Here is a 26249-nt window from a genome sequence, read left to right as displayed (position 1 = left end):
GAGACCATTATTTAAGCCTTTGATTTCTTTGTGGGTGTCAACCCGTCACAAACGTGTGGTGTATAAAGGCAAGCTTTGCGATGAACGTCTGAGACAATGAATCACGGCCCACATATTTAGAAGGTTCCAAAAGGAGCGTCTTGACGGTTCCTCCTTCCTGCTGTTTTATAATGATCACAGAGGCACTCAGGGAACTTTTGAAGTGATATTAACACTTTGTATTATTCAAATATATAGTACAAGAAGTGGTCTTGCAGTAGTGGTGTCAGTGTTTGTAGTCGTGTGAGTGTGTAGTGGCTGAGACTGGCCGCTGGGGGCGGTAGTAACACTGTTTTCTTGTTTTAATGTGTAGTGACTGAGAGTGGCCGCTGGGGGCGGTAGTACTTTAGGCAAGGCAAGGCAACTTTATTTATATAGCACTTTTCATACACAAGGCAGACTCAAAGTGCTTCACATATAAACATTGTCATACAATAAAATAAAATAATAGATAAGTAAAAAGTAAAATAGATAAAAAATAAAGGCAAAGTTAAAAAAAAAAAACATTTTAGAAACATTATTAGAAAGGCAAAGTTAAAAAATGCATTTTAGAAAGTGAGAAAATAAAGGCAAAGTTAGTAATAAAATAAAAAATAGATAGAAGCATTGTAGATTTAAGATTAATAGAAAGCTAAAGCAAACATAAAAGTCTTCAGTCTTGTTTTAAAAGCTGTCAGAGTTGGGGCAAGTCTTAAATCCTCAGGGAGTTTATTCCAGCTATTTGTTGCATAGTAACTAAATCCTGCTTTCCCATGTTTCGTGTTGACTGTTGGGGATAATTAACAGATTGGTCTCAGATGATCCTAGTGGCCTAGAAGGCTTATGTAGTGTAGGGATTTATAGGTTAGCAACATGATTTCAAAATCAATTCTCTGACATACAGGGAGCCAATGTAACGATTTAAGAATTGGTGTAATATGTATGTAATAATATACTAATTTGTACTACGCTACACTTTAATGTGTAGTGACTGAGAGTAGCCGCTGGAGGCGGTAGTACTTTAATGTATAGTGACTGGGAGTGGCCACTGGGGGCGCTAGTACATTAATGTGTAGGGACTGGGAGTGGCCGCTGGGGGGCGGTAGAATTTTAATGTGTAGTGACTAAAAATGGCCGCTGGGGGCGCTAGTACATTTATATGTAGGGACTGGGAGTAGCCGCTGGGGGCGCTAGTACATCCGTCCAATATGTCTCCTTTTGTCAGGCGCAGCGGGGAGGCGCGACCCAAAAAATAAATAAAGCGAAAGTAAAACGCGAAGGAGGAAATCAACCGACTCATCCGTCCGCTGTGTGTCTACGGTCTGTCCATAACCACCGTCACACTAACGGGTCTACGGTCTGTCCAGAACCACCCTAACACTAAAAGGTCTACGCTGTGTTGTGCAGGTTTCATCCAAAGTTGTGAGCGTCAAAGATCCGCCAACATGTCCAAAGCGGTGGTTTTAAAGATATCAAAGGCCAACGCCGTTAAGGTAAGAGCGATATTTCCCCTTAAGTCGAGGTTCTGTAGTTTTGGACCAATATATACCAGTGATATTGTTTTTTAGATGTCCAACAAGAAATGCATGGCTCATGCATTTCATGTTGAACATCTCAATAATAAAGTTGTTTGCGTAAAGTGCGCTAAAGCCCGAGGGAAAGTACCGTCTGCTGACTGAAACCTGCAAAGCGAAAGCAACTGCGCCAGGGGGAGTATGGTGCAGAGCAATAGGATCGCCATGTCACGTCGTCCTTAACTTCGTGTTACACCGATTTAAAATGTTTTGCCTGTATGTATGTATGTGTAAATGATGGGTCCCATTGCACTCCTGATCATCTCTGGAAGGAGGGATCCCCCACTCTCCGTTCCTTCTCTGGATTTCTTCCTTGCTAATTAAGGGAGTTTCTTCTTGACCTCTGGGGGGCTAGGGTCAGGGGGGGGGGGTCATAAACACACGGCCTGTTAAGTCCTTTTGAGAGTGTATCTGTGATTAAGGACTACACAAATACAATTTAATTTAATTTAATTGAAACTTGTTTTTCTTTCCCATAGGTTGATAACTTCCGTCAATCCCTTTACACTGAGGTAGGTCACAGAAACACAGTATCTGTAATTAAGTACATAAGTGCGTTAGTGTCTTAAGTTACTAATGTGCTTTTTCTCTCTGCAGGCAGAAAACCTATTCTGCAACCATATCCCAGCAAAGATCGTGCAGCTAGACTCCCTCCTGAAGGTAGTCCATGACCCCATAAGCGTACACTTTCTAATACTAATCGTTCGGTGTAAACATGACGTCATGTTTGCTGCTCTTTATTTGTTGTTTCCAGGAGGATGTGCTCAGCATCACAGACATGACGTCCCTTCACGCGCCCCTGGACATCCCCATCCCAGAGCCCCCCACCCCAGAGGAAGAGGTGGGCAGTCTAGGGAGGGAGGGAGGGGGGCAGAGCCTATTAGAACATCAGAGGGGGGTCGGCTCCCCAGTGATTGGCTGGCTCGGAGCATCAGTCAAAGTGTTCCAAAGGTGTTAATCCCTTTTAACTGCTGTGCAAGTAAAGTGGAGTGGCTAGGGTGTTCAGCTGGGTGTTGACTGGGTTCAATCCCTGATCTCCACAGTCGACCTATAGGCAGCCTTGAACCAGATGTTTGAACCCGACCTGCTCCTCAATGCATCTGGACTCACTCGCTCAAGTCGCTTTGGATTAAAGCCATTACTGAATCTCACTTAGAAAAATACACATGACTTTAGGAGTTCTATTCACCCCGAATCTACCTCATACCTCATTGACCATTGATCGACCTCATGTACCTCATACCTCATTGTTTGGTGGTGATTTTAAAGGTCCCATGACATGCCACCAGGTGTGGTGTGATTAGCCGTTACAAGCCGTTTTGGAAATCTGCCCCTTATGACATCACAGGTGGGTGTGTCCACCTAGATGTGTGACGTATAGATGAGCAACGTTTGCTGCAGTCCACTGGGTAGGCTGGTAGGCTGATCTATCCAGCACACATCTGGGTGGACACGCCCACCTGTGATGTCATAAGGGGCAGATTTCCAAAACGGCTTGTAGCGGCTAATCATACCACACCTGGTGGCATGTCACGGGACCTTTAACCGACAGAACTGTTGCCCTGATGCCCTTCCCATTTGAACACACAGGGAAGGGAAGTCAGGTGAAGTTAGTGCCAAACCAGTTGAGCAACACAGTCGGTGTAACCCTGAACGCTGGCAACCAGTTTGCAATGGTTGACTTATTGAGCTTCCCAAGAACAGGTTTCTCCGAACAGGAAGTGTTGTGCCAAGGCCGGTGTTTTAGGGACAGGCCAACAAGTCAGTCAGATGAGTCCCTGAGTCTGCATTAGTCTCATCACATAGTTCTCCTAAAACATGCATTCTATTTCTCCCAGGAAATGGAGACTGACAAGGAGGATGAGAAGAAGAAGAAGAAGAAAGGTACGTTAACACATTCATTGAACAATTTTGTACAATCACATAAAAAAAATAACATTTAACTTTTAATATTTCGAAGATAATCTTGACAATCTTAGGTACTCTTTTAGGTACTAGAATCTGGTCTTTATGAAAAATATGAGATGAAAATTAGAAAAACTGAAAATGAGAGTATTTTTTTGCTTTCTGTTTGTTAGCACCAAAGTGTGGTTTCATCAAGGGCAATGAGAAGATCGTCCTGCTGCTGGACAGACTGAAACCAGAGATTGTGTTCCTCAGGGAGACCATCATCACAGTAAGCTGCTCTGTTTCATGAGCCGGGAACCTCCTGGCACCTGAAGGGCTCTTTATGGTCCCACGTTCACGCAACGCAAGGACCACGCAGACGCTTTGACGTAGTCGTGAACGTTTATGGTCCTGCGTCGGGTTTTGGTGAGTGGACCGATCACAGCCCTTGCGGCTGCGTCGCCTCGACGGACGGTTACAATTTTTGTCAGGCCCTCGCGGTGGACGCAAGGAGGGTCCGCAAGGACGTAAGGGGTCCGTAACCCCCTTGCGTTGCGTGAACGTGGGACCATAAAGAGCCCTTTACACAATACAGATTCAGTTGATAGCAATCTGAAACATCACAGCTAGAGGCACCAACATTCTACACACTGGACTTTTAAAATATCAATATCAATATCGTTTACATTAAATTACAATTTTGAAGCTATAGATTTTACCCTAATGACATGAAAAATGGCTTGGATGAAATCTTCAAAGGATACAGTGTACTTTAATGGGCCTTACTGTGTCACAACAGGTGTCATGCTGGATTCAGCACCTCATCCCAAAAATAGAGGATGGAAACGACTTCGGGGTGGCTATCCAGGTAACCACATACACACAAACCCACACGCACACACTCTTATCAGTGGTTGTTATACACTGTGCCACATCTACGCTGATCCTCCATGGTGAACTTGCATTACCATCACAGGAGAAGATCTTGGAAAGATTAACAGCAGTGAAGACCAAGGTAGACACATTCCAGACCAACATAAACAAGTAAGCTACGACTCAATAAACAGCTGTTTAGAATGAAAGGATGTGTGGATTATTCTTTTTTTTTTAGAGTGAATGTCTCCCTGTGCTCCAAATGTCCTGCATTAATCAAGTTTCAACATTTCCTGTCCTGATGTATTGTTACATTTTACATATAAATCACGGTTTGATAACTAACGGATGATGGATGGCACTCTAGGTACTTCTCTGAGAGAGGAGATGCAGTGGCCAAAGCCTCCAAAGAAACTCACGTGGTGGGTGACTCCACATTTGTCTAATTAAGAATTAAAATACGGTCATGGTGGACATGAGAGGAATGTGATGCCACGGTTTCCCTGCAGATGGACTATCGCTCCATGGTCCACGACAAGGACGAGTCCATCTACGCAGAGATCAGAGTGACCATCCTGGACATCCGTGGTTTCTACGTAAGTCTGTCCACGCCAACAGCGCGCGGCCTATTGTACTGCTGAGACCCAACCCGTTGAAATTCTTCTTACTTTGTTTCTATTGTCCTATAGGCTGAGCTGTATGACATCATCAGCAAGAATGCAGAGAAAGTGACCAATCCCAAAGGAGAGGAGATGTCTTCCATGTATTAAATCGTGGCGGGGGGGTGTGACATGGCGATGTCACTAGAAGTGTGTTAGACTTAATTCACTGCTCAACCTGACTGTGCCCAGCAACATAATGAACAGCCTTTACAGTTTCTCAAAATGAATCAGTTTATACCAATAAATCCATTCAATACATGTTTTGTATATTATTCAAACAATTGCATTCTGGTGGCATGGAAAATAGTATTAGAGACAAATATGAAATAGGCTAATGCAAACAATTCTTACTTTTTAGATTCATATTTCAGCTTCCTCTTCAGTCCTTACAGTGAGGGAAGAACCTGAATCAGCTGTTTGTTTTTTTAAATCAAATGCATTTGCACCCACACTAAAAGGCTGTCAAGGTGTCAAAGTTCAGTTGGAATTTGAGCATACGTTCTGATAACCGCCTTTATTTGGCCATTCATCTGGGGTATTCAACTAATGCATCAAGAAATCAGCCAGACAAATTCAAATATTAAGCCATTCAAATGTATTTTGTTTTAAAGTTTATTTATAACAAAAAGTGCTCAATATCAATTGTGGTTAACTGTTGGTCATATTTAAATCAAAGTCCTCCTTAATTTGCAACAGACAACAAAAATATTCCTCAACCATCAAATGTAAAACGTAAAAATCGACTAACATGGATGCAAAACTTAAACAGGTATGTCATTCAGAGTGAAGACTTTTATACTTCGGGCCCTTCTCCACCCGGTATTAGCTGGAAAAAAATGACAAGGGTTAATTATTTACATCCACAACTACTTAATCTTTGATGGAGAATACATTCTAGTTTTAAAGTGTGTTTTAATAAATAGGAAGCATAAAAGAAGACTCATACCATGGTGATGTTGTTGCCGTTGAGAAGGATCTGGTCTAACTTGGTTATCCTCCGTCCCTCAGGTGTGATTTCACTATAGTGCAGAGAAACAGAACAACAGTTCATACAGTAGATCAACGCAAAAGTGGACGCGTAATAAAAAAATCCAGTAAGGTCAACAAAAGGATCACGTACAACTCCGTCACGTCCTCCAACACCATGTCTGAAACAGAGTTAAGAACCAATACAGGGAATAGCGCAATATCATAGTGGAACGATAAAGCAGACAGAGCACACACACACACACACACACACACACACACACACACACACACACACACACACACACACACACACACACACACACACACACACACACACACACACACACACACACACACACACACACACACACTTTGCAAAGGATACTGACGAAGTCGTCGAACCCGAGCAACGTGCCGACAATCTCCTTGTCGGTCTTCATCACGATGTGTATTCTTGACCCGATGCATTTGTCCACCAGCTCTGCAAGAAGACGAAGTGACGTCACGACTCACGTCAAGTTGAAATGTCGACAAAAACATGAGCGGTGGTGAAGTTAAGGATCCACGTGCCGACTCGCTTGGAGAGGTCGGGGTTAATTCATCATACGCACATGAGCAGCATTCATAAACGGGAATTATTGTTATTAAATGTCCGGAAGAGGTTATTAAGACTGTTAGGATATTGAGTTTAAAGAGGCTCTTGGTCGGATGGCGGTGAGCGCTTTGCGGGGGGGGGTTGAAGGAGGCCAGCCGGCAGCTAGCGGGTTACAGACCCGCTAATCAAACACACACACTTCGATATTAACTCATACATGACCGAGTGACGAAACAAAAACGTTATGTTAGTTATACAAACCAAGTGGGAGCAACTGTGAGGGGTTTGTTGCTGGTGTTGCCGCCATGTTGCACGAATTGAAAGAAGAGTCAAAAGCAACGGAGTGAAGATCGGCGCCGATCAGACCAAAGTAGTCAACCGTCGAACCACCGTCTTCAACTTGTATCTGTTTAGAATAAATTGCGGTAAAACGATTAATACCGCTGATCAATCCGTGGAAAATAATTAACTGATAAATAAATAAATAGATGTATTTATTTATATTCGCGTCACGTGACGGGCGCCGTTCGTGTGGGTCCTGGATTCAGCGGAACGTGACGTCATCTCACGACCGAAGACGGACCTGCGGAAGCGAAAACAAATCGCTCTGGCGTCGTGTTGTTGATTTTGTGTGTGTGTGTGTGCTTTTGTGTATGTGTGTGTGCGTGTGCGTGTGCGGAGCTCGGCGCCAGGATAAGTAGTACCCTTTAGTGTACTCTGTTTACATATCATTACAGTGGAGATCTGCGCATTAAGCGGCCATGGAGGCGCAGAGAGGCAGAGAGGACGTCAAGTTGCCCCCCGTGCTGCACATCGTCGTGGTCGGGTTTCATCACAAGAAGGGTTGTCAGGTACGTCCGAAGCCCTCCCGTCAGGCTCACGTCCCATTAGCGCCGGGTGTACCCCGGACCATGTCTAACAACCGCTTCCTCCAGGTTCCAACTCCAGCGCGTTGTGTTGTGATCGGGTTAGAAACCATCCATTGCTCTGTGATCGGACAGCTTCGAGTCACCCGGACCCCCCAGCGTAATGTTTGACAGCTGGACATCAGTGCTGGATGAATGAACCGCGACAGATGGGTGCTGCACGGACAGCAGCCCCCCGTGCTTGGTTAAAAAGAATGTGATTCATTGATTGATCTCCTCATTCTTTCGTCCATTTGTCTTTATACATAATGGAGTGATTCACACCACACTGTAGACTATGAGTATTCATCCTTCCTGGGTTTGCTTCCGCGGCTCTCTGCACTGGGCTATGCAATGCGAGTGTTGTAAGCAGAACTTCCTGATCTATCTAATCCCCGAAAACTCCTCAGAAGTCTCCAAGAGGAGCTTGCTCCAACAGTGTCAACACTGAGGGACCAGTGCCTGTCAACTCATTTAGCAGCTCGGGGGAGGGAAGGAAGTGTGTATGTATATCTTGTCGTTTTAATTGTGAAAGGTTAAAGTGTCACTTAAACGACACCTCGTGTGGCGGCTGCTTTGGCCGTTAAACGGGACAGAGCTTCAGTAGAGAGACAGCTGTCACTCGGAGGCTGCAGCTGTGGATTTCACACGAGACAGCGGGGGGGTCAAGTGTCGCCACCACCACCGCCCATTAAAACAAAAGAGCAGACTCAACTGGTCCATCTGATAACGAGGGGGTGTTGACACAAGGTATTGTGCGACATTTGATAGGCATTAGTGATCCACCTTCTAAAAGAGCAGGGAGATTCGGTTTCCTCGTTCTCTCTCGTTCTCTCTCTCTCTGCCTGTCTCACGGTCTCTCTGTCTGTCTGTGTTTGTGTCTCTCTCTTTCTCTCTCCGTCTGTGTGTGTGTCTCTCTCTCTCTCTCTCTCTCTCTATCTGACGGTCTGTCTCTCTTTGTGTCTCTCTTTCTCTCTGTGTGTGTGTCTCTCTCTCTCTTTCTGTCTCTCTCTCTCTCTCTCTCTCTCTCTCTCTCTCTCTCTCTCTCTCTCTCGCTCTCTCTCTCGTTGCCCATCTGCTGGTCTCTGCTGGGGGCTACAGGCTGTTGAGGACCTGCCATCAAAGCATCGGTTTCAGTCTTGCCTCCCGGGATCCTGTTCAATGGCTCTTGTGTTTGGGTGCGGTAGTCATTTAGTTCACAACATTGTCAATGAAATCCCTTTAGTGTTGTGACATTGTCGCGGTTGATAGCATGCGTTCGTCTGTGCTTCGTTCAGTGTTTATTTGAGATTTCTGCGGTGAAACCTTAACAGGTAATGGTGTTTTCTGAAGGAGCTTATCGGTTATTGTCATTAACAAAACAGTGAAAACACTTTCTGCTGTCAGAACAACATGTTCTTTGTTTGTGGTGTCTGTGCTTGGCATAATTCTATATATATATCTGTGGTTGCCAACATCCCCAATCCCATTTTTTCCTGCCTGGACAATAGCTGATATGCGCTCAAACCCAACGTCATATGCCTTTCTCTGGCCATGCCAAATCCATCTCTCCATTACAGGATATCTGTGGGGATTTTTTAACCCTTTGTTCCCATCGTTTTTGGGTCGAAGGGACTATTGGTGTTTGGGTATTTAAGTTGGTCCAGTTTTGAGCTGGAACTCTGCAGATGTAAGACACAAACACAATGTCACCACGACGATTTACGTCCTCAGGAAGTGCTTGTTGCTTAGATTGTTTCTGATAACATTGTTCAAAGGATCCCTTCGGAGAAGTGAAAGTTTGTTACCTTTCACTTAATCCAGTCTGTTTGTTATCGTGTCCAACCAGGTATTGATAGTTAGTCTCGCTCTGAAATCTCGCGCTCTGAAGAAAGCAATGCTTTCTGTAATGCATCTCACCTGCCCTCTTCTTTCCAACTACCTCACCGTTCACCGTTCTCCTCCTGCAACCACTCAACCACTCACTCTCGCAAGACTTCAGAGAGAGACATCTGAGTGAGCGAGACTTCTTCTTGAGCGAGTCTTGGTTAGACAATCAAAAACAGCCCGGAGCAAGTGAAAGTTAAAGAAAAAAAGTTGTATTTCTGTGAAGGTATCCTTTTCCAGAATGTGTTCGGACACTGAGGATAACAACCTGAGCCTGTCGTCCCTTTTAAAGGACATCATAGATATCATAGCGTTCTCGCTTGCTGCTGGACCAATTTCCAAAATGTTGTCTGCATCAGTCCCTCACAACCCAAAATGACGGGCAACTAGGGGTAACTAACGTTACCCTTTAATTATATTGCCATGTTTTTCTCCGAATACATCTAATGTTAAGCTGAGGGCGTTCTTCATCCAACAGGGTGCATGCTGGGACATGATGTGCGGTGTGGATGACGTCATTGTCTTGAAAGGATGAATACTGAGCATTATGCAGGCCTTATGCAGCCTTATTCATGTCAGGGGCCGGCCGTTCCTCTCTGTCCACAAGCCATGCGACACTCACCCCCCCGGCCACACACAGGAAGTTAAAACGATTGCATAACACGGGGAATCGTTTAGGCCTGGGCAATAAAACAATTAATTATTGTATCGTGATAGACTTTTGATCAATATAAATATAAAACATGTTCAATATATATCGATAAGAGAGGTCATATTAAGTGTTAAACAGAAGTGTTTAAATCCAGCATGGTAATTCCTAGTCTTTTTAGGTCATTAAAATGATCAATAGTCGATATTGATCAGTATGATCAAGTTATATTGTGATATGTCCTTCAGCCGTACCTCCCAGGCCTAGCATCGGTTCACATCCTCACTGGATACAGGGCCCTCAGGAGCCCACAGTCAGAGGCAGATGTCTGTTGTCGTCGTTCCCATCAGTTTCCCATCAGCAGCTCCGTGTGTGACTTGAGTTGTAGCCACTCTAAAGCGACATGGAGAAACGGCCTCTGCATGGATCACCTCGTGGATCGCTGCGTTTTATCCATGAGAAGATAAGTAGTTGAGATATTTAGTAGTGGAGATAATAGCTGCAGTGGAAAAGTCACGGTTGAAAGTGAAGGTTTAAGATTCGCTTGCTATTTACTTTGTGGTTCTGAGCGCAACTTGAGATCAAGATTTGGTTCGCTCATTAGCTGCTGAATCGCACAGCTAAATCCAGCTGTGATTACGAGCGTAAAGGCCACTTTGGAGACCAAAGTAATATTTCTCTCCACTGATTTTAAACACTATGCACAAGTTCTGATTGCGGAAATGCAGCTCTTGTCCCAAATAGTCCAGTGAATGTTTCCTCAAGTTACTTTGCCAAGTCTGTTGTGTTAACTTCCATCAGTCAGTTTTGAATTTCTGGCAGAGTTTTTGCCGTCCTTTGCACATTTTCTATTTACATTGACATAAATCTCTTTTTATTTCTCCTTCCTGTTAATACACTGTACTGTATGTCTGCATTGAGACCCACAGTTCCCTTCGGGGATTAAAGGAGCATCTCTCAGGTGTATGTGTACAGAGCCACCGCACTCTTGCTAGCTTCTGTCATCTTTACACAACATTTCACTTGGTGCATCTCTACGATGATCAGCGCAACTGCTAACCACTACTTCTAACCACATTCTACTAACCACATTCTACTAACCACTTACTACTACTAAGTGTCTGCAGTCATTCCCGTTCATAGTGTATGTTCTGATCGCTCTCAGTCTCACCGGTGAGTCACCAGTGAATTTAGCACACACACACACACACACGCAGAGATATGTGATTTTGGATCCTTATTCAAAGGGAAAGTGGTAACACCTTACATTAAATAAATATTTAAGTAATGAGCTTATTTTTTTTTAGGAATATATAGATGACTAAACAAGGTTAGGGTTAACCCTTCACCTATACAATAATATACATTCTCCTCCCCCCTCCCCCCCAGGTGGAGTTCTCCTACCCCCCCCTGCTGCCCGATGAGAGCCATGACAGCGGGGGGCTCCCTGAGCAGTGGCGCTACCTGCCGTTCCTCGCCCTGCCAGACGGGGCGCACAACTACCAGGAAGGTCAGTCGCCTCCCAATGCTCGCTTTTACTGCCAACTTCCCAGTGGGACTGGAACCCCTGGCTAGGCCTGGGCAGTACGGCTGAAGGACATATCATGATATAACTTGATCATATTGATCGATATCGATAACTATTGATCATTTTAATGACTTAAAAAGACTAGGAATTACCATGCTGGATTTAAACACTTCTGTTCAACACTTAATATGACCTTCCACTGTTCTTCATTGATAAATACTCCAATGTCGATACAACAACGAAAAACACTCAAATATTGTAAATAAGTATGGAAGCGTGTTTGTGTAACAAACCCAGCTGCTAGATTCAGTGGTCCAGTCTCTTATCGATATATATTGAACATGTTTTATATTGATATTGATCAAAAGTCTATCACGATACAATAATTTATTGTTTTATTGCCCAGGCCTAGTATGGCCCATGGTGAATATACCTGGTGCCCTGTGTGTTAGGGGTGTAACGATGCACTCATTCGTACCGAAAATTTTCGGTACGGGTGTAACGGTTCAATGTGCGTTTCATTTCGGTACGTACTGAAAAAAAATAATAATAATTTTGACTCAAGTTTTTATTGATTATCACACACTCTGTGACACTCTGACACTGTGAGTGTCTTGTCTTGTCCTGATGTTTTGTGTTGAGGACCACAATGGAAAGAAGTCCTGGACTTGATTGTGTTTTTATCCTCAATTGTATTTTATGTATTTTCATTTTTGTAAGGCATTTGTTTGATACAATTTAATAAATCAAATCAAAATCCAATTGTTTAATAAAAATAAAAGAATAAAAACTGCTGTACCGAAAAACATACCAAATCGTGACTTAAAAACCGAGGTACGTACCGAATCGTGACTTTTGTGTATCGTTACACCCCTACTGTGTGTACTTGGTGTATGTTTTCAGTGTGAACATGGGACCCTGCCTGTGTGTGATAGGCTGGTTTTCTGTACTCTGCAGACACGGTGTACTTCCACCTGCCCCCGCTGAGCGGGGAGATGAAGTGTGTGTACGGAGTGTCCTGCTACCGCCAGATAGAAGCTAAGGTCAGTGTCCTGCCACCGCCAGATAGAAGCTAAGGTCAGTGTCCTGCCACCGCCAGATAGAGGCTAAGGTCAGTGCTCAGCTCCCCCTCACTAAAGGGATAAAGGGATATATTAATTTTAAAGGATGTTTCAGTGAAGCCAGGAGACATTTTACCATGGCTGACCACCCTGCCTTTCATCTGATAAACTGAGTGTATGAACCTGGTCTCCCAGATCTCTTCCTTTAAGGCCTGATCCATTTCACTGGCCACCGTTCACAGCAGAGCCCGGTATCACGTGGCTGTATTAAGATAACGCCCTATCCATTCAGTCGGTGTAAATGTCCTTGATGGTAATAAAAGAGAGATATTATTACAATATCGTGAGCAAACAACCTCTGTGTGCGCTCTCTCCCATTTGGAATTAATTAATGTGTGTGTGTGTGTGTGTGTGTGTGTGTGTGTGTGTGTGTGTGTGTGTGTGTGTGTGTGTGTGTGTGTGTGTGTGTGTGTGTGTGTGTGTGTGTGTTCCAGGCCCTGAAGGTCCGGCTGGCAGACGTTACCAGGGAGACGGTGCAGAAGAGTGTGTGCGTCCTCAGTAGAGTGGTGAGTGTGTGTCAGTAGAGTGGTGAGTGTGTGTCAGTAGAGTGTGTGTGTGTGTGTCAATAGAGTGTGAGTGTGTGTCAGTAGAGTGTGAGTGTGTGTCAGTAGAGTGTGAGTGTGTGTCAGTAGAGTGTGAGTGTGTGTCAGTAGAGTGTGAGTGTGTGTCAGTAGAGTGTGAGTGTGTGTCAGTAGAGTGTGAGTGTGTGTCAGTAGAGTGTGTGTGTGTGTGTCAGTAGAGTGTGTGTGTGTGTGTCAATAGAGTGTGAGTGTGTGTCAATAGAGTGTGAGTGTGTGTCAGTAGAGTGTGAGTGTGTGTCAGTAGAGTGTGTGTGTGTGTCAGTAGAGTGTGTGTGTGTGTGTCAGTAGAGTGGTGAGTGTGTGTCAGTAGAGTGTGTGTGTGTGTGTCAATAGAGTGTGAGTGTGTGTCAGTAGAGTGTGAGTGTGTGTCAGTAGAGTGTGTGTCAGTAGAGTGTGAGTGTGTGTCAGTAGAGTGTGAGTGTGTGTCAGTAGAGTGTGAGTGTGTGTCAATAGAGTGTGAGTGTGTGTCAATAGAGTGTGATTGTGTGTCAATAGAGTGTGAGTGTGTGTCAATAGAGTGTGAGTGTGTGTCAATAGAGTGTGAGTGTGTGTCAGTAGAGTGTGAGTGTGTGTCAATAGAGTGTGAGTGTGTGTCAGTAGAGTGGTGAGTGTGTGTCAATAGAGTGTGTTGTGGCAATTTCCTTTAACAGATATTGCGTCTAGGACAGATGAGATTTCCCAATGCAAAAAAGCACACAATACTTGGCAGAGCATTATCCTAGGTTTAATGCATGCATACATTAGACCCCTCTCTAGCAGAGTGAGTCCAGAATACACTTTGACAGAGTTATTTATACCGTTTCAGATCCTCCCCACATTGCAGATGTCAATAATCAAATCAAGTAATGTTTCCCCAAGACACAGAGTTGCCTGTGTTCTTATCAAGCAGAAGAGTGCCTAAGAGGACGTCTTCTCCCTTGTGACCCGTTTACCCAAGTACGAAGGTTACACTATTGGTTGACTCTAAGGAAGGTAGGCCGGCGACCCATAGAGAAGGGAAGGTGGGACCGCCGACCACAGCACAAGGGCATTGATTCTGAGGAGGAAGGTGGGACAGCTGACCAGAGCACATGGGTTAACATTTTGATGACATCGCTCACTTGTGAGGTGGCTGAATCAAACACAAAGGTCAATGAATAGTCGACTCTGGGGAAAGGCAGGATGGCAAGACAATACGCAAAAGGAAAGAACAAGGCCTAAGTTATAAAATGAAACAACATGTAGATTTTTCCATCACAAGTGTGTGTGAGTGTGTGTCAGTAGAGTGTGAGTGTGTGTCAGTAGAGTGTGAGAGTGTGTAGAGTGTGAGTGTGTGTCAGTAGAGTGTGAGAGTGTGTAGAGTGTGAGTGTGTGTCAGTAGAGTGTGAGAGTGTGTAGAGTGTGAGTGTGTGTCAGTAGAGTGGTGAGTGTGCGTGCGGCCGTGTGTCTAGAAGAGGCTTTGAGAATATGTCTCTACAATATATATGTGTGTACATACGTTCATACGTATGTATGTACGTACATATATATATATATATATATATATATATATATATATATATATATATATCTACAATTCTTACCAGTGGAAATTATAAAGCACGCAAATTGACTTATTTATATCAAACTTGTATATGTTTTATATTGTAGTCTTTCTGTTCTATTTTGAGACGTGTTTTGTTAATAATTAATTTGAATTTTAATTTTTTATTTCATTTTGTTAATTTGTATAATCTGAAATAAGTAATATTGCATTTAAGAGTATTATAAATCGGATTGGCAGAACAAAGACGGTGGTTCACAAACAATTTCTTACTGACCATCCATCGGTTATTTTCAGTTGGCATCAGTATTAAGTAGCATTAATTAATTAAGTATAAATTAAGCACAAACCCTGACCCTAAAACGTGATACGCGATGCGTCGGCTTCTAGGGAGGAAGGAAGCATGTATCATAGAGGGCCTCTGAGTAATCTGTTATTCACCTTGACCGTGGCCCTCTCCCATGATTCATAATTGTCATGTTAGTAAACCAATCTGCGGGACCACCCAGAGATGCGCCTCCCTATCAGGGCCGGGCAGCGGAGGCCTGACATGTACAGGGAAGAGGTCAAAGGTCAGGGGGGAGGGGTCTTTGAGGACTTCAGGCGACCCCCCCCCATAATTCAACAGTGATGGGAAAAAACAGCTGAGCGAACTCACAGGGGGATATGCTATCTTTTGAGTGACGCAAATCAGGTCAAACACAGTAACGGGTACCTCCCGAAAACTATAATTCAAATATTTAAACTTCTGTTTGACATGAAGTTATTTGAATTGGCTGTGCATTTCTTTGCATCGAAATAGACTACAAGGTGTGTGTGTGTGTGTGTGTGTGTGTGTGTGTGTGTGTGTGCGTGTGTGTGTGTGTGTGCGTGTGCGTGTGCGTGTGTGTTCCAGCCTCTCTACGGCCTTCTACAGGCCAAGCTTCAGCTCATCACGCACGCCTACTTCGAGGAGAAAGACTTCTCACAGATCGATATTTTAAAGGTGAGGAGCAGCAGGTTCTGGACACCCACCACCTGCATCTCCACCTACACCCCTCACTGCTAACACGGCTAACACGGCTAACACGGCTAACACGGCTGACACTGCTAACACGGCTAACACGGCTAACACGGCTAACACTGCTGACACTGCTAACACGGCTAACACGGCTAACACTGCTAACATGGCTAACACGGCTAACACGGCTAACACGGCTAACACTGCTGACACTGCTAACACGGCTAACACGGCTAACACTGCTAACATGGCTAACACGGCTAACACGGCTAACACTGCTAACACTGCTAACACGGCTAACACGGCTAACACTGCTAACATGGCTAACACGGCTAACACGGCTAACACGGCTAACACTGCTAACACGGCTAACACTGCTAACACGGCTAACACGGCTAACACTGCTAATTCTCGGCCACCTCCGCAAACCTCAAACTCTGACTTATGCTAGCGGCTAACACGTCCTTACCGCTTACCGCTACACTACCTCCGCTAGCCACTTACTCTGCCTTTGCTCGCCGCTAACACTACGTCCACTCACTGCTAACACTACGTCCACTCACTGCTAACAACGCCACCCTTGCTAACTGTGCTTTATGCTAACCGTTACCACTACCTCCGCTAACCGCTAACCTCATCCCTTCTAACGCTGCTAGGTGTTTATGCTAACCGTTAGCGCTGTCTCCACAGGAACTGTACGAGCACATGAACGGCTCGCTGCGCGGGTCCACTCTGGAGGGGTCTCAGGTGTATTTAGGTAAAATGGTCCCTTGAATATCGTAGTATATGAGATGTATAAAATCGATAGTGACATTCCTTTTATTGTCTTTTCCTTTTTCAGGTTTATCGCCGAGAGATTTAATACTGCACTTTAGACACAAGGTGAATCCAAGAAACGGCTGTGACACAACGTACACAAGTTGTAGACGGATGGATAGAAGCCGCATGAACAGTACACAGGAGATGTCGTCATTTTAGCTTACTCGCTGTAACGCTAGCTTCTGCGGTGCTTGAATGTATGTAATGTGATGTAAACGCGAGCCCTCTGTCCCATCCAGGTCCTCATCCTCTTCAAACTGATCCTGCTCGAGAAGAAGGTGAGCCCACCTTTTTTCACCCCGTCTCCACCGTCTTCATTTAGCGGTTTCACAAAATGGCGTCATCCCGTGTGTTTTCCCGCTCTCCCCCCCCCCCCCCCCCCCCCCCTCCAGGTGCTGTTCTACGTCTCTCCGGTCAACAGACTGGTGGGGGCGCTGATGACCGTGTTGTCGCTGTTCCCAGGTCAGCAGCGGTCTTCTCGTCGTTTAAAACACTGATTTAAAACACCTGGGTTGTTTTTTACGGCGGTCGTTACAAGTCTTTTAAAACGTCTCCGTTGTGTTTTCTGTACGGTTGGACGTGGAAGGCCTACTATATGTGTGCTCATTGACTCATTTTACACAGACTTTTAGTTTAGTATATTTTTGTTCACAAAGACGAAAAAGACAAGGCTTTAAGTTAAATTCAAAGCATTAATGTGAAAAGGATATCCATACCATAACCATAATTTAACAAATGATAATAGTAGTAATATATAGTAATATAATAGTAATAACTATTATATAATTGTAATAGGTTAGGTTCAGGTATGACACACTGATCCTAGCTCATTAAAAGCCATATTTTCACTTCCTGTTCAGAAGGGCCCTATTAGACTCCTCTGAGAATATGTTTAACGTTTTGAAGAAGTCCAAAACGGACCCTCCTCTGATTTGCATAACCACCGCCGGCTTGCTTGTGATTGGCTCAGGGATGATCGAGCACGGCCTGGCAGACTCCTCCCACTACCGGCCCAAGAGCAGCATGTCAGACGAGCCGGGCGGCGGGGGGGCGGAGCCTGCCGCCGCAGCCGCCACGCCCTCCATCGAGGAGTTTGTCTCCGTCTCCGCCACCGACATCGCCGAGCTGGTGGGGGAGGAGCTCCCCCCCCCCGCGGGGGAGGAGGTGGGGGGGGACAGCCACCTCCTCCGGCCCCCCTCCCGGCCCTCCCCCGACTCCTCGGAGAGCGACTGGGAGACGCTGGACCCCGGCGTGCTGGAGGAGGCCGCTGGAGGACCTCTGAGAGAGCAGGCGGCGGCGGCGGCGGTGGCGGCGGGCGGCGAGAAAGGGGCGGAGCCTCCGGAGACCTTTGACCCCGAGCCGGGGATCCCCATCACGTCGCAGCCCCAGGCGGTGGGGGGGCAGGGCGGGGTCGTCCAGGGGCTGGTGTCCGGGCTGGAGGAGGACCGCTACGGGCTGCCCCTCCCCGTCTTCACCAAGGTGTGTGTGTGTGTGTGTGTGTGTGTGTGTGTGCGCGCTTTTGAACAAGAGGCCCTGACTCCCTACCTCCACCTTAATGCCCCTTATCTCTTACCTTAAGTCGCTTTGGACACACTGCAAGTCACCCCCCCAGCTGGCTAGCGTTCAAGGGTTGATTTTAAGGGAAAAACAGCACTCCTCCTTGCTCCCTTAAGTATTGGGACACCCTACCCCTTTGCGGGAACGTGCAAAATCTAGGGTTAGGGCTCAAATCTAGACTTACTTAGACTAGACATACATTACGTTGAGGTGGACCACGGCTTCTGTGCAGAGTCAGTCTCTGTAACCCAAGAAGAAAACTATTCCTGTTGGTCTTATGATCAAACTTACAGGAAAAGTTTCAGTCGACCAGGAGAGGCTTTTAACCGCCCCGACGCACCATGTGACCAAACTGTGACACACACACACACACACACACACCATTATAAACACTTTTATAGGTACCCTGAAGGATAAACATGAACTATAATACATCCCACACTGTTGAGTTTAGCAGAGAATCAACGTCTGACTCTGCTTTCTCACTGTGCTGCACCACAGTGCTTCTATTTCAGTTGTCAGCCATTTGTCCTGTTCAGCGGTTGGTGCACTGCTAGATATGATACGACACAACTTTATTAATCCCCCGTAGGAGAAATTAGTTTGTTGCAACAGCCCAGCAGCAGTGGAAAAACAAAAATAAATAAAATACAAAGTACTAATACAACCAAAGTAGACGCTAAGGGAAAATGGATGCTGAGAGATAGATGACACAGAGAAATATTGGCTTCTCATTTCTCCACTGAATGTCCCTCCAGTGACCCTGTAGCCCAGTGTGAAGGTGAATGCTGTTGATCAGGGTTCCGTTATGGGCTGTATCAAGTGACCCCCCCCCCCCCCCCGCCCTCTCCTCTGTCTCGGTTGCCAGGGTTACCTGTGTCTGCCCTACATGGCCCTGCAGCAGCACCACCTCCTGTCTGACGTGACGGTGCGCGGATTCGTTGCCGGGGCGACCAACATCCTGTTCCGCCAGCAGAGGCACCTGAGTGACGCCATCGTCGACGTGAGTAGGACCCCCCCCCCCCCCCCGATCTTCGGCCGCCATTTTTGTAGTTCCAAATGTGTGCCAGTATCAGCTAATCTACTTTGTGTTTTTGTAAATTCCTAGCTCTAAGGTTCTGGGTTCGAACCCCAATGATCTGCTAGTCTACTGTAGCCTCACTCGTACCCACTGCTGAATAACATGTCCTATGGAAAAATCACTTTAAGGTTATTCGGACAGAAGACTGTCTGAATGACTAAATGGTAATGGGGTGAAATAGTGAGTCCCTTTGCACCAGAAGACATAGTGAGTCTTCTAGTGCGGAGGTCTGACCATCTGCTATTAAGCCAGCTTCATTAGACTTTGGCCCTGTCCCAATTCTCCCCCTTCCCCTAGATTTGAGCCCTAACCCTAGATTTTGTGCGTTCCTGTGAAGGGGTAGGGTGTCCCAATACTTAGGGGAACAAGGGGGAGTGCCTATTTTCCCTTAAAATCAACCCTTGAACACTAGCCAGCTCGGGAGCTGACTTGCAGCTAAGGGCACTCAAAGCAAGTGTTTCTGTTAAGGGAACAGAATGGGACTGGGCCTTTGTGTTTGTATAGATAGATAACACTTTATTAATCACCCTGAGGGGAGATTCAAGTGTTGCAGAGTGAGGGAAGAGACACAAGATAAAGTTCAACACAATACAAAGTAAATGCTAGAGTAAGGACAAACGGAGCAAACAGGATTCACAGTTCAAGGTTCACGGTATATAAAGTGTGTAGCTGCAGTGTAAACCCGGCTCTGAATTACTCTGTGTGTAAGAGACATGCAGTGTTCGCTGGCTCTTATGTTTTAATACGGTACAAGGTATCTTTATTATCCCCGAGGGGCAATGTGATGCACAGCCAGCAGTAAAAAAGATACAGCAAACAAACACTAGCCTGGCTATTGCCAGACCAAGCTTAATCGTAGACGTTGGTCTGGGGAGGTTGCTGTAATTTTCTTCAGGACAAGAGGCGTGATCAACGGGCGGAGTTAAATTGACTCTGTACACAATTGGCTGCTTGCCATCTCTTCCCTGTCGTCACTGTGTTAAACCAGCCAATAGTGCGCCAGGGGGAAAAGCCAGCTTGGTGATTGGCTCCCGCAAAAACGTATTGAAACTAGAAAGAAATGTATTGCTCCTCTCCAGACCCTTCTGCAGGGCCAACTCAAATCACCGGCAGAATGGGCGGGGCTACCCAGTCTAAAGACATTACGGATGAGACAACAAATAACACAAAACAGATCACGGTTACATGTGGTCGTTGACCAGACTGATGGCAGCAGCCAGAAAGGATTTTTTCAACGGGTGCGTTCGGCAAAGTGGCAGCTTGTATCTGCACCCTGATGGCAGCAAGGAAAACTTAAAGTACAGGGGGTGGGTTGGTGATACGCTGATACTCTGATGCGGTGATACGCTGATACGTGATACGTGATACGTGATACGCTGGAACAGTGATACGCTGGAACAGTGATACGCTGATACATGATACGCTGATACATGATACGCTGATACATGATACGCTGATACGCTGATACGCTGATATGTGATACGTGATGCGTGATACGCTGATACGCTGATACGTGATACGCTGGAACAGTGATACGCTGGAACAGTGATACGCTGATACATGATACGCTGGAACAGTGATACGCTGATACATGATACGCTGATACATGATACGCTGATACGCTGATACGCTGATACATGATACGCTGATACGCTGATACGCTGATACATGATACGCTGATACGCTGATACGCTGATACATGATATGTGATACGTGATACAGTGATACGCTGATACGGTGGTATGGTGGTACGGTGATACGCTGATCCATGATACTGTCTAGGTGGAGGAGGCTCGTATCCAGATCCAGGACCCCGAGCTACGGCGGCTGCTGGCGCTCACCACGGCCGACCTGCGCTTCGCCGACTACCTGCTGAAGCACGTGACGGAGAACCGGGAGGACGTGTTCCTGGACGGGACGGGCTGGGAGGGAGGAGACGAGTGGATCCGGGCGCAGTTCACCCTCTACCTCCACACCCTGCTGTCCTCCACCCTCCACCAAGGTAGGCTCACCCTCCACCTCCACTGTCCTCCACCTCCACACCCTCCACCTCCGCCCTGACCCAACAGGGAAGGCCACTTTGTACCCACAACCTTGTCGTCCGTTAAGAGCTAATTACCAGTTCATCTGCCGCTAACCACCGCCACCACCGCTACCACCGCTACTAACGTCCCGACGCCTCTTGTGTTTCCTGTCCGCTCCTGTACTTCCTGCAGACAGCGAGAGGCTGCTGGCGGACTACGGTGCTCCCTTCACTGCGGCCTGGAAGATCACGCACAACTACCGCGTGTGGCAGAGCAACCGCCACCAGGCCATGACGGAGATCACGCCGGGGTAGGGAGCCAATGAGAGCCGCCGGTGGTGATGGGGGCGGGGTAAAGGGGGCGAGAGGCCCTCTGTTTGGAGTGTCACTCTGTTCTGAGTGTCACTCTGTTCTGTGTTTGGGTTGGTGTTTGTAATCAACGACCCTGCCCTTAACAATAGACTTTTATTAGTCTATGCTACACGTGAACCTCCTAAGATGGCGCAATTTGATTGGTTCGCTAAATCGGGATATTGCCCAATATCACGAGATTGAGGTCTAAAACTCGGGATATTGTTTTCAGAGCGCGCATGACGGTCGCCACGCTTATAAAACAAATAAATCCCAGCAAAAAGTGTTATCTTGTTTATTTTGAGTGTTCACGTGTAGTATATACTAAATGATTCACCTCAGGCTCCGTGAATAGTGGGGAATGGCCCCCTTGTCCTTCAGTCTCGAGGCCATTCCTCACTATTCACTTTACCTTCGGCGAATAATTGTAAAATGGTCCCGTGGATTAGAGGATGCATTGATTTGAAGTGTTTTAAAAGTCCCAGAGAATGCGTTGACTCTGTTCTCTGGTTCTCTGGTTTTGTGTTTCAGCCATCCCTTCCAGGGCCAGTACAGTGTGGCCGACGTGAAGCTAAGACTGTCTCAGTGAGTATTCATTCATTCACCCCACTCAGTTGTTATTGTCTTGATGGATCCCCTGCAGCTGATGTTGTTGCTGCCCTCTAGTGGCGGAACGCACCGATTCATCCACAGTGATGAAGGGAAGGTGCACCGTAGATAAGGATGTCTTCTCATTGTCTTTGAGTTTTGGGGAAAAAAGAAAAAAGACATTTAGAAGCTGAACCAAACCTGAACTCCTCTTAGATGTCAGGCTGCCTCTGTGACTTTGGAGGGACCCTCAGAGCTCCGGTCTGGGGAGCCATCAGCTGGTGGGAAGGGGGCGGGGGGGGCACGCGGGGGGGGGGGGGGGGGGGGGGGGGGGGGTCCAGTATGTGAAGCCAAGGGGGTGAAGGGCTGAAGGGGTGTTAAGGTGTGGGGGGGACGGGGGGACACTGGCTCACATTGGTCCATTAATTATAACAGTTTCATTCTGGCTCTCGCCTCGGCCACTCAGGTTTCTTTCCAGGAAGCTGTGTGTGTGTGTGTGTGTGTGTGTGTGTGTGTGTGTGTGTGTGTGTGTGTGTGTGTGTGTGTGTGTGTGTGTGTGTGTGTGTGTGTGTGTGTGTGTGTGTGTGCGTGTGTGTGTGTGTGCGTGCGTGCGTGCGCGTGTGACCCAATGGGGTGGAAACGTTGCTGTGAATTTTTTATGAAATGAATATGGGAGCTCAAGCAGTGCTGCGGACATTACATTTCTTTCATTCTACATTACTTTATTAGTCCTGCACCTGGTGGGATCTGCACACAGCTACTTTTTTGTACTTTGTGAATGAAAGCAGTCACATGTCACACTGCCGCTAGAGGCTGGTACAGCGGGACAGCATCTGACCGATGTGTTGTGTTTCATTACCGCCATCGACCGAGCGGCCGTGGGCCCGTGGGCCGGCGTCGCTCGGCCCTGTGAGCGCAGGAAGGAAGTGTTCCCGAACGGAGCTGCTTGTGTGACTAGTGGATCATGAGCGATGTCACGCAGCGATGCAACGTTATCCCAGTGATCTACTGGGAACGACGTGTGCGCACACACGCACACACACACACACACACACACACACATACACATACACATACACACACAAACACCTACACACAAACACCTACACACACACACACACCTACACACCGGTGTAGAGTGAGTCTGGATCCCTCAGCCTCTCCTCTCTGAAGTTCCCATAGTTCCCATAGTTCCCATTAGAGCGCACGCTGCAGGGACACATGACTCAGGGCTCCCACATTCCCTGGCACGGGGTTCACGGAAGGCCGAGATCGGGCCGGGGTCGAGGGACGTTGGCGGGAAAGGTCGCCGCTTGGTAGGGGACTGGGGGGGGGGGGGGGGGGTGGTGAAACACACGGTGCACACCTCCTCCACCGCTTCAACCGGAGCTGGCTCTATCTGTGGTGCCGTTGTCCTCTGCTGGTCAGAGCGGGGAGCGGGGGAGCGAGGAGCCAGGGGGGGGTTGTTAAACGCCTCTTGTCAAACGGACGATCTCGTGACGTTTGGTTTGCGATTTTTTTTTTTCCCGTAGGATAAGTCTGGGATTCTCGACCTCTGATTGGTTAGAATGGCTCTCCTCCGATTGGTTATGGTTATGGTTAGGGTTTGGGTAAGGGTTAACCCTAACCCTAAACCTAACCCTAACCATAACCTCCCGCAAACAGCTAGGACTAATGGAAACACGATCTAAAGGAGAGCCCTTATAACCAATCAGAGGCGAGAATCCCAGACTTCTGGGATTCTACGAAGAAAAATATTGCGTTAGGTTTGACCGTGAGGCGGCCATGATGTTTCTCCGTGCCTTAGGAGCGATTATTTCACGGTTGAACATCTCTGATCTCTTCTGTCTGTCTGTCTGTCTTTCGTGTTTGTTTGTCTGTCTGTTTGTTTTGTTTGTTCGTTGCCGGGACGATTGACGCACGGCGGCGAAGTTCGGTCCAGAACAGCGAGCGGGGAAAGAAGATCGGAAACGCCATGATGAGCACCAGCCGCAACGTGGTGCAGACGGGCAAGGCGGTCGGTAGGTTCCGGAGCGGACCTCCTCCTCCTCCTCCTCCACATAGCGATGGAGCACGATGAGATGCTTAGTTAATCCCCAGGGGAGGGAAACTAGATGCCATCACGGCACACATACATATTACATAGGGTGGTTGGCAACATGACACGCACGCACGCACGCACGCACACACGCACGCACGCACGCACGCACGCACGCACGCACACGTACACGTACACACACATTAACTTATCGTTAACTTATCTCACCTTGAACCTTCCTCTCCTCCTCTCCTCTCCTCACGTCCTCTTCCCGTCTCCTCTCCTCTCCTCTCCTCCTCAGGTCAGTCGGTTGGCGGAGCTCTGACCAGCGCTAAGTCGGCCATGTCCTCCTGGTTCTCCACCCTGGCCACCCAGCCCGTTGCCGTGGTGATGCCGTCCCCTGAGGAACGCCCCCAGGAGGAGCAGTGAGACCGTCCGGAAACCAGACCTCCAGGACACATCCTCACTGGCCCTCCTCCTCCTTCTCCTCCTCCTCCTCCTCCTCCTGCTGTACGCCCGCACCGCCCAGCGGGGGGGAGGCGATGACCGGGTCTCTACAGGACACCCTGACCCCGACCCCGACCGGCTCTGTGAAGGACACGACCCAAAGAAGGACTCGCTGGTTGAAGCCCCGTAGAGGGCAACACCCCCCCCCCACACACACACACACACACACACACACACACACACACACACACACACACACACACACACACACACACACACACACACGGGGGTGACAGTAGACATCGATGCTGTAGGACTCTGATTCTTGTGTCGGAGTCTCATCACGGCGATCCGATGCTCGTCGTTATCAACCGAGCGTTTGGTGATCGCTGAGATGTCCGTCAGGTGGCGTCAGATTCTGTTCCGTGTGCTGATTGGCTCTTTCCTCTGTTCAGTGTTCAAACCTCGTCAACGGGCGACTGTGCCTGTGCATCTTTCTCTGGTGAGGGGGGGGGGGGGGGGTCTTGAGATAACTTGACTTGTCTAGTAAACTGATTTTGGGACAACATGTGACGGGTTTGGGGGCGGGGGGGGGGTCTGGAGACCAACTAATGGAGCCCCTGCTGCCCTGGTACCGGAGCGTTCGCCGCCCGCCCACATTCCGGGATCCAGATATTCCCTTTGTGTTGTTTTGTTCTTATTTCTGTTCTTTTTTCCCGGTCGCTTATGAATACACCCGACCAGATAACGATGGTCGGGGTCCCTGCACACGCCCCACCCCCCCCCCCCCCCCCCCTCCCTCTCCTGAGATGCACCTCCTTCCATTTTGTATCCAAGGTGACTCCACCCACCCTGCATCCCCACGCTACTTATAGCATTAGCTGGTAGTTGATATTTAGATCTATATACATGCATCCTTTATTGAGACGCGCCGGGGTACTGAGTGGAACGCTAAGGGGCAGAAGTGACGGGGTGGGGTTAAACGGTATTTATTTGTTGTTCATCATGCTGGCTGTCGCTCTCCGATGGATATCGACACTGGAGCTGTCTCTCTGGTCCATTGACCTGTGCTGCAGCATGCTGCCAGCCAGGGTTGCCAGATTGGGCGGAATATCTGATTGGCATCAATTTGGCAACACTGGTTCCAGGTCCGTGTCTAACGGTTTCTTTCTAGAACCTTCTGACGGTCTGCTATGGTCTCTAGTTTGATTATTTTGGGTTTGTTCTCTGGAAGAGTTAAGCATGCTGCCCTGTCCGTTCTTTTTTTTTTTTTACGGTTGAATTGAGTGCTCGTTTTCAGTTGGTTTCGTCAACCAATTTCTTTTTATACTTTGTTATATCCATGCTTTCAACATCTGATGATGGCCTTCCCTAATGAGAAAATTAGTTGATCTATTTACGTTTTTTTTTTTAATGTTCTGCAGATATTTCTAAATGTGTATTTAAAAAAAAATAAATGAATGTATTGTAAAATTGTGAAATTAAATTCACAAAATATTTTCTTGACTGACCCTTTTAAAGTATTTGGGGAATATGCGATATACACTTTATTGTTGCATTAAAAAAACAAGTTAAACCAGCACAATGTGCCGTTT

The 26249-nt window shown here is 47.1% G+C and overlaps 4 protein-coding genes across 5 annotated transcripts in view; 2 read left to right on the top strand and 2 right to left on the bottom strand.

The window, feature by feature from the left end:
• irf9 (interferon regulatory factor 9) overlaps nucleotides 1-1348 on the bottom strand; it is a gene marked incomplete at its 5' end in the record, with an annotated part of 5459 nt that extends 4111 nt beyond the window's left edge. Inside the window, one exon of the mRNA XM_084475217.1 lies at nucleotides 1338-1348. Coding sequence (XP_084331343.1) covers nucleotides 1338-1348 — 11 coding nt within the window. The remainder of the gene's footprint in view (nucleotides 1-1337) is intronic.
• psme2 (proteasome activator subunit 2) lies at nucleotides 1234-5272 on the top strand. 2 transcript variants are annotated; one of them, XM_084475703.1, is made up of 12 exons: nucleotides 1234-1338; nucleotides 1426-1511; nucleotides 2072-2104; nucleotides 2190-2252; nucleotides 2347-2433; nucleotides 3431-3476; nucleotides 3671-3768; nucleotides 4279-4347; nucleotides 4456-4523; nucleotides 4720-4774; nucleotides 4862-4948; nucleotides 5042-5272. In XM_084475703.1, exons 2-12 carry the CDS (start codon nucleotides 1464-1466, stop codon nucleotides 5120-5122), a joined length of 735 nt encoding a protein of 244 aa, XP_084331829.1. In that variant the 5' UTR covers nucleotides 1234-1338; nucleotides 1426-1463; the 3' UTR covers nucleotides 5123-5272. The 2 variants fall into 2 exon arrangements, with proteins under 2 accessions (XP_084331829.1, XP_084331828.1); XM_084475702.1 differs by having other exon boundaries at nucleotides 1281-1511.
• A 326-nt stretch (nucleotides 5273-5598) lies between these two features.
• Nucleotides 5599-6931, bottom strand: lsm5 (LSM5 homolog, U6 small nuclear RNA and mRNA degradation associated). The gene is made up of 5 exons (XM_084474877.1): nucleotides 6840-6931; nucleotides 6369-6464; nucleotides 6135-6162; nucleotides 5961-6033; nucleotides 5599-5840 (listed from the first exon to the last, which is right to left on the bottom strand). Exons 1-5 carry the CDS (start codon nucleotides 6883-6885, stop codon nucleotides 5808-5810), a joined length of 276 nt encoding a protein of 91 aa, XP_084331003.1. The 5' UTR covers nucleotides 6886-6931; the 3' UTR covers nucleotides 5599-5807.
• A 240-nt stretch (nucleotides 6932-7171) lies between these two features.
• avl9 (AVL9 homolog (S. cerevisiase)) lies at nucleotides 7172-24853 on the top strand. The gene is made up of 16 exons (XM_084475246.1): nucleotides 7172-7429; nucleotides 11388-11508; nucleotides 12484-12569; nucleotides 13082-13153; nucleotides 15646-15735; nucleotides 16441-16507; nucleotides 16592-16632; nucleotides 16809-16847; nucleotides 16962-17031; nucleotides 17540-18048; nucleotides 18995-19129; nucleotides 20990-21209; nucleotides 21424-21541; nucleotides 22113-22166; nucleotides 24102-24190; nucleotides 24509-24853. Exons 1-16 carry the CDS (start codon nucleotides 7340-7342, stop codon nucleotides 24634-24636), a joined length of 1929 nt encoding a protein of 642 aa, XP_084331372.1. The 5' UTR covers nucleotides 7172-7339; the 3' UTR covers nucleotides 24637-24853.
• Nucleotides 24854-26249: the final 1396 nt, after the last annotated feature.

This window comes from Micromesistius poutassou, assembly GCF_964030765.1.
Source record: "Micromesistius poutassou genome assembly, chromosome: 11".
NCBI classification, from domain to species: domain Eukaryota; kingdom Metazoa; phylum Chordata; class Actinopteri; order Gadiformes; family Gadidae; genus Micromesistius; species Micromesistius poutassou.
The sequence above is the reverse complement of the archived record's forward strand: the minus strand, read 5'-3'. Positions and strand labels throughout refer to the sequence as shown.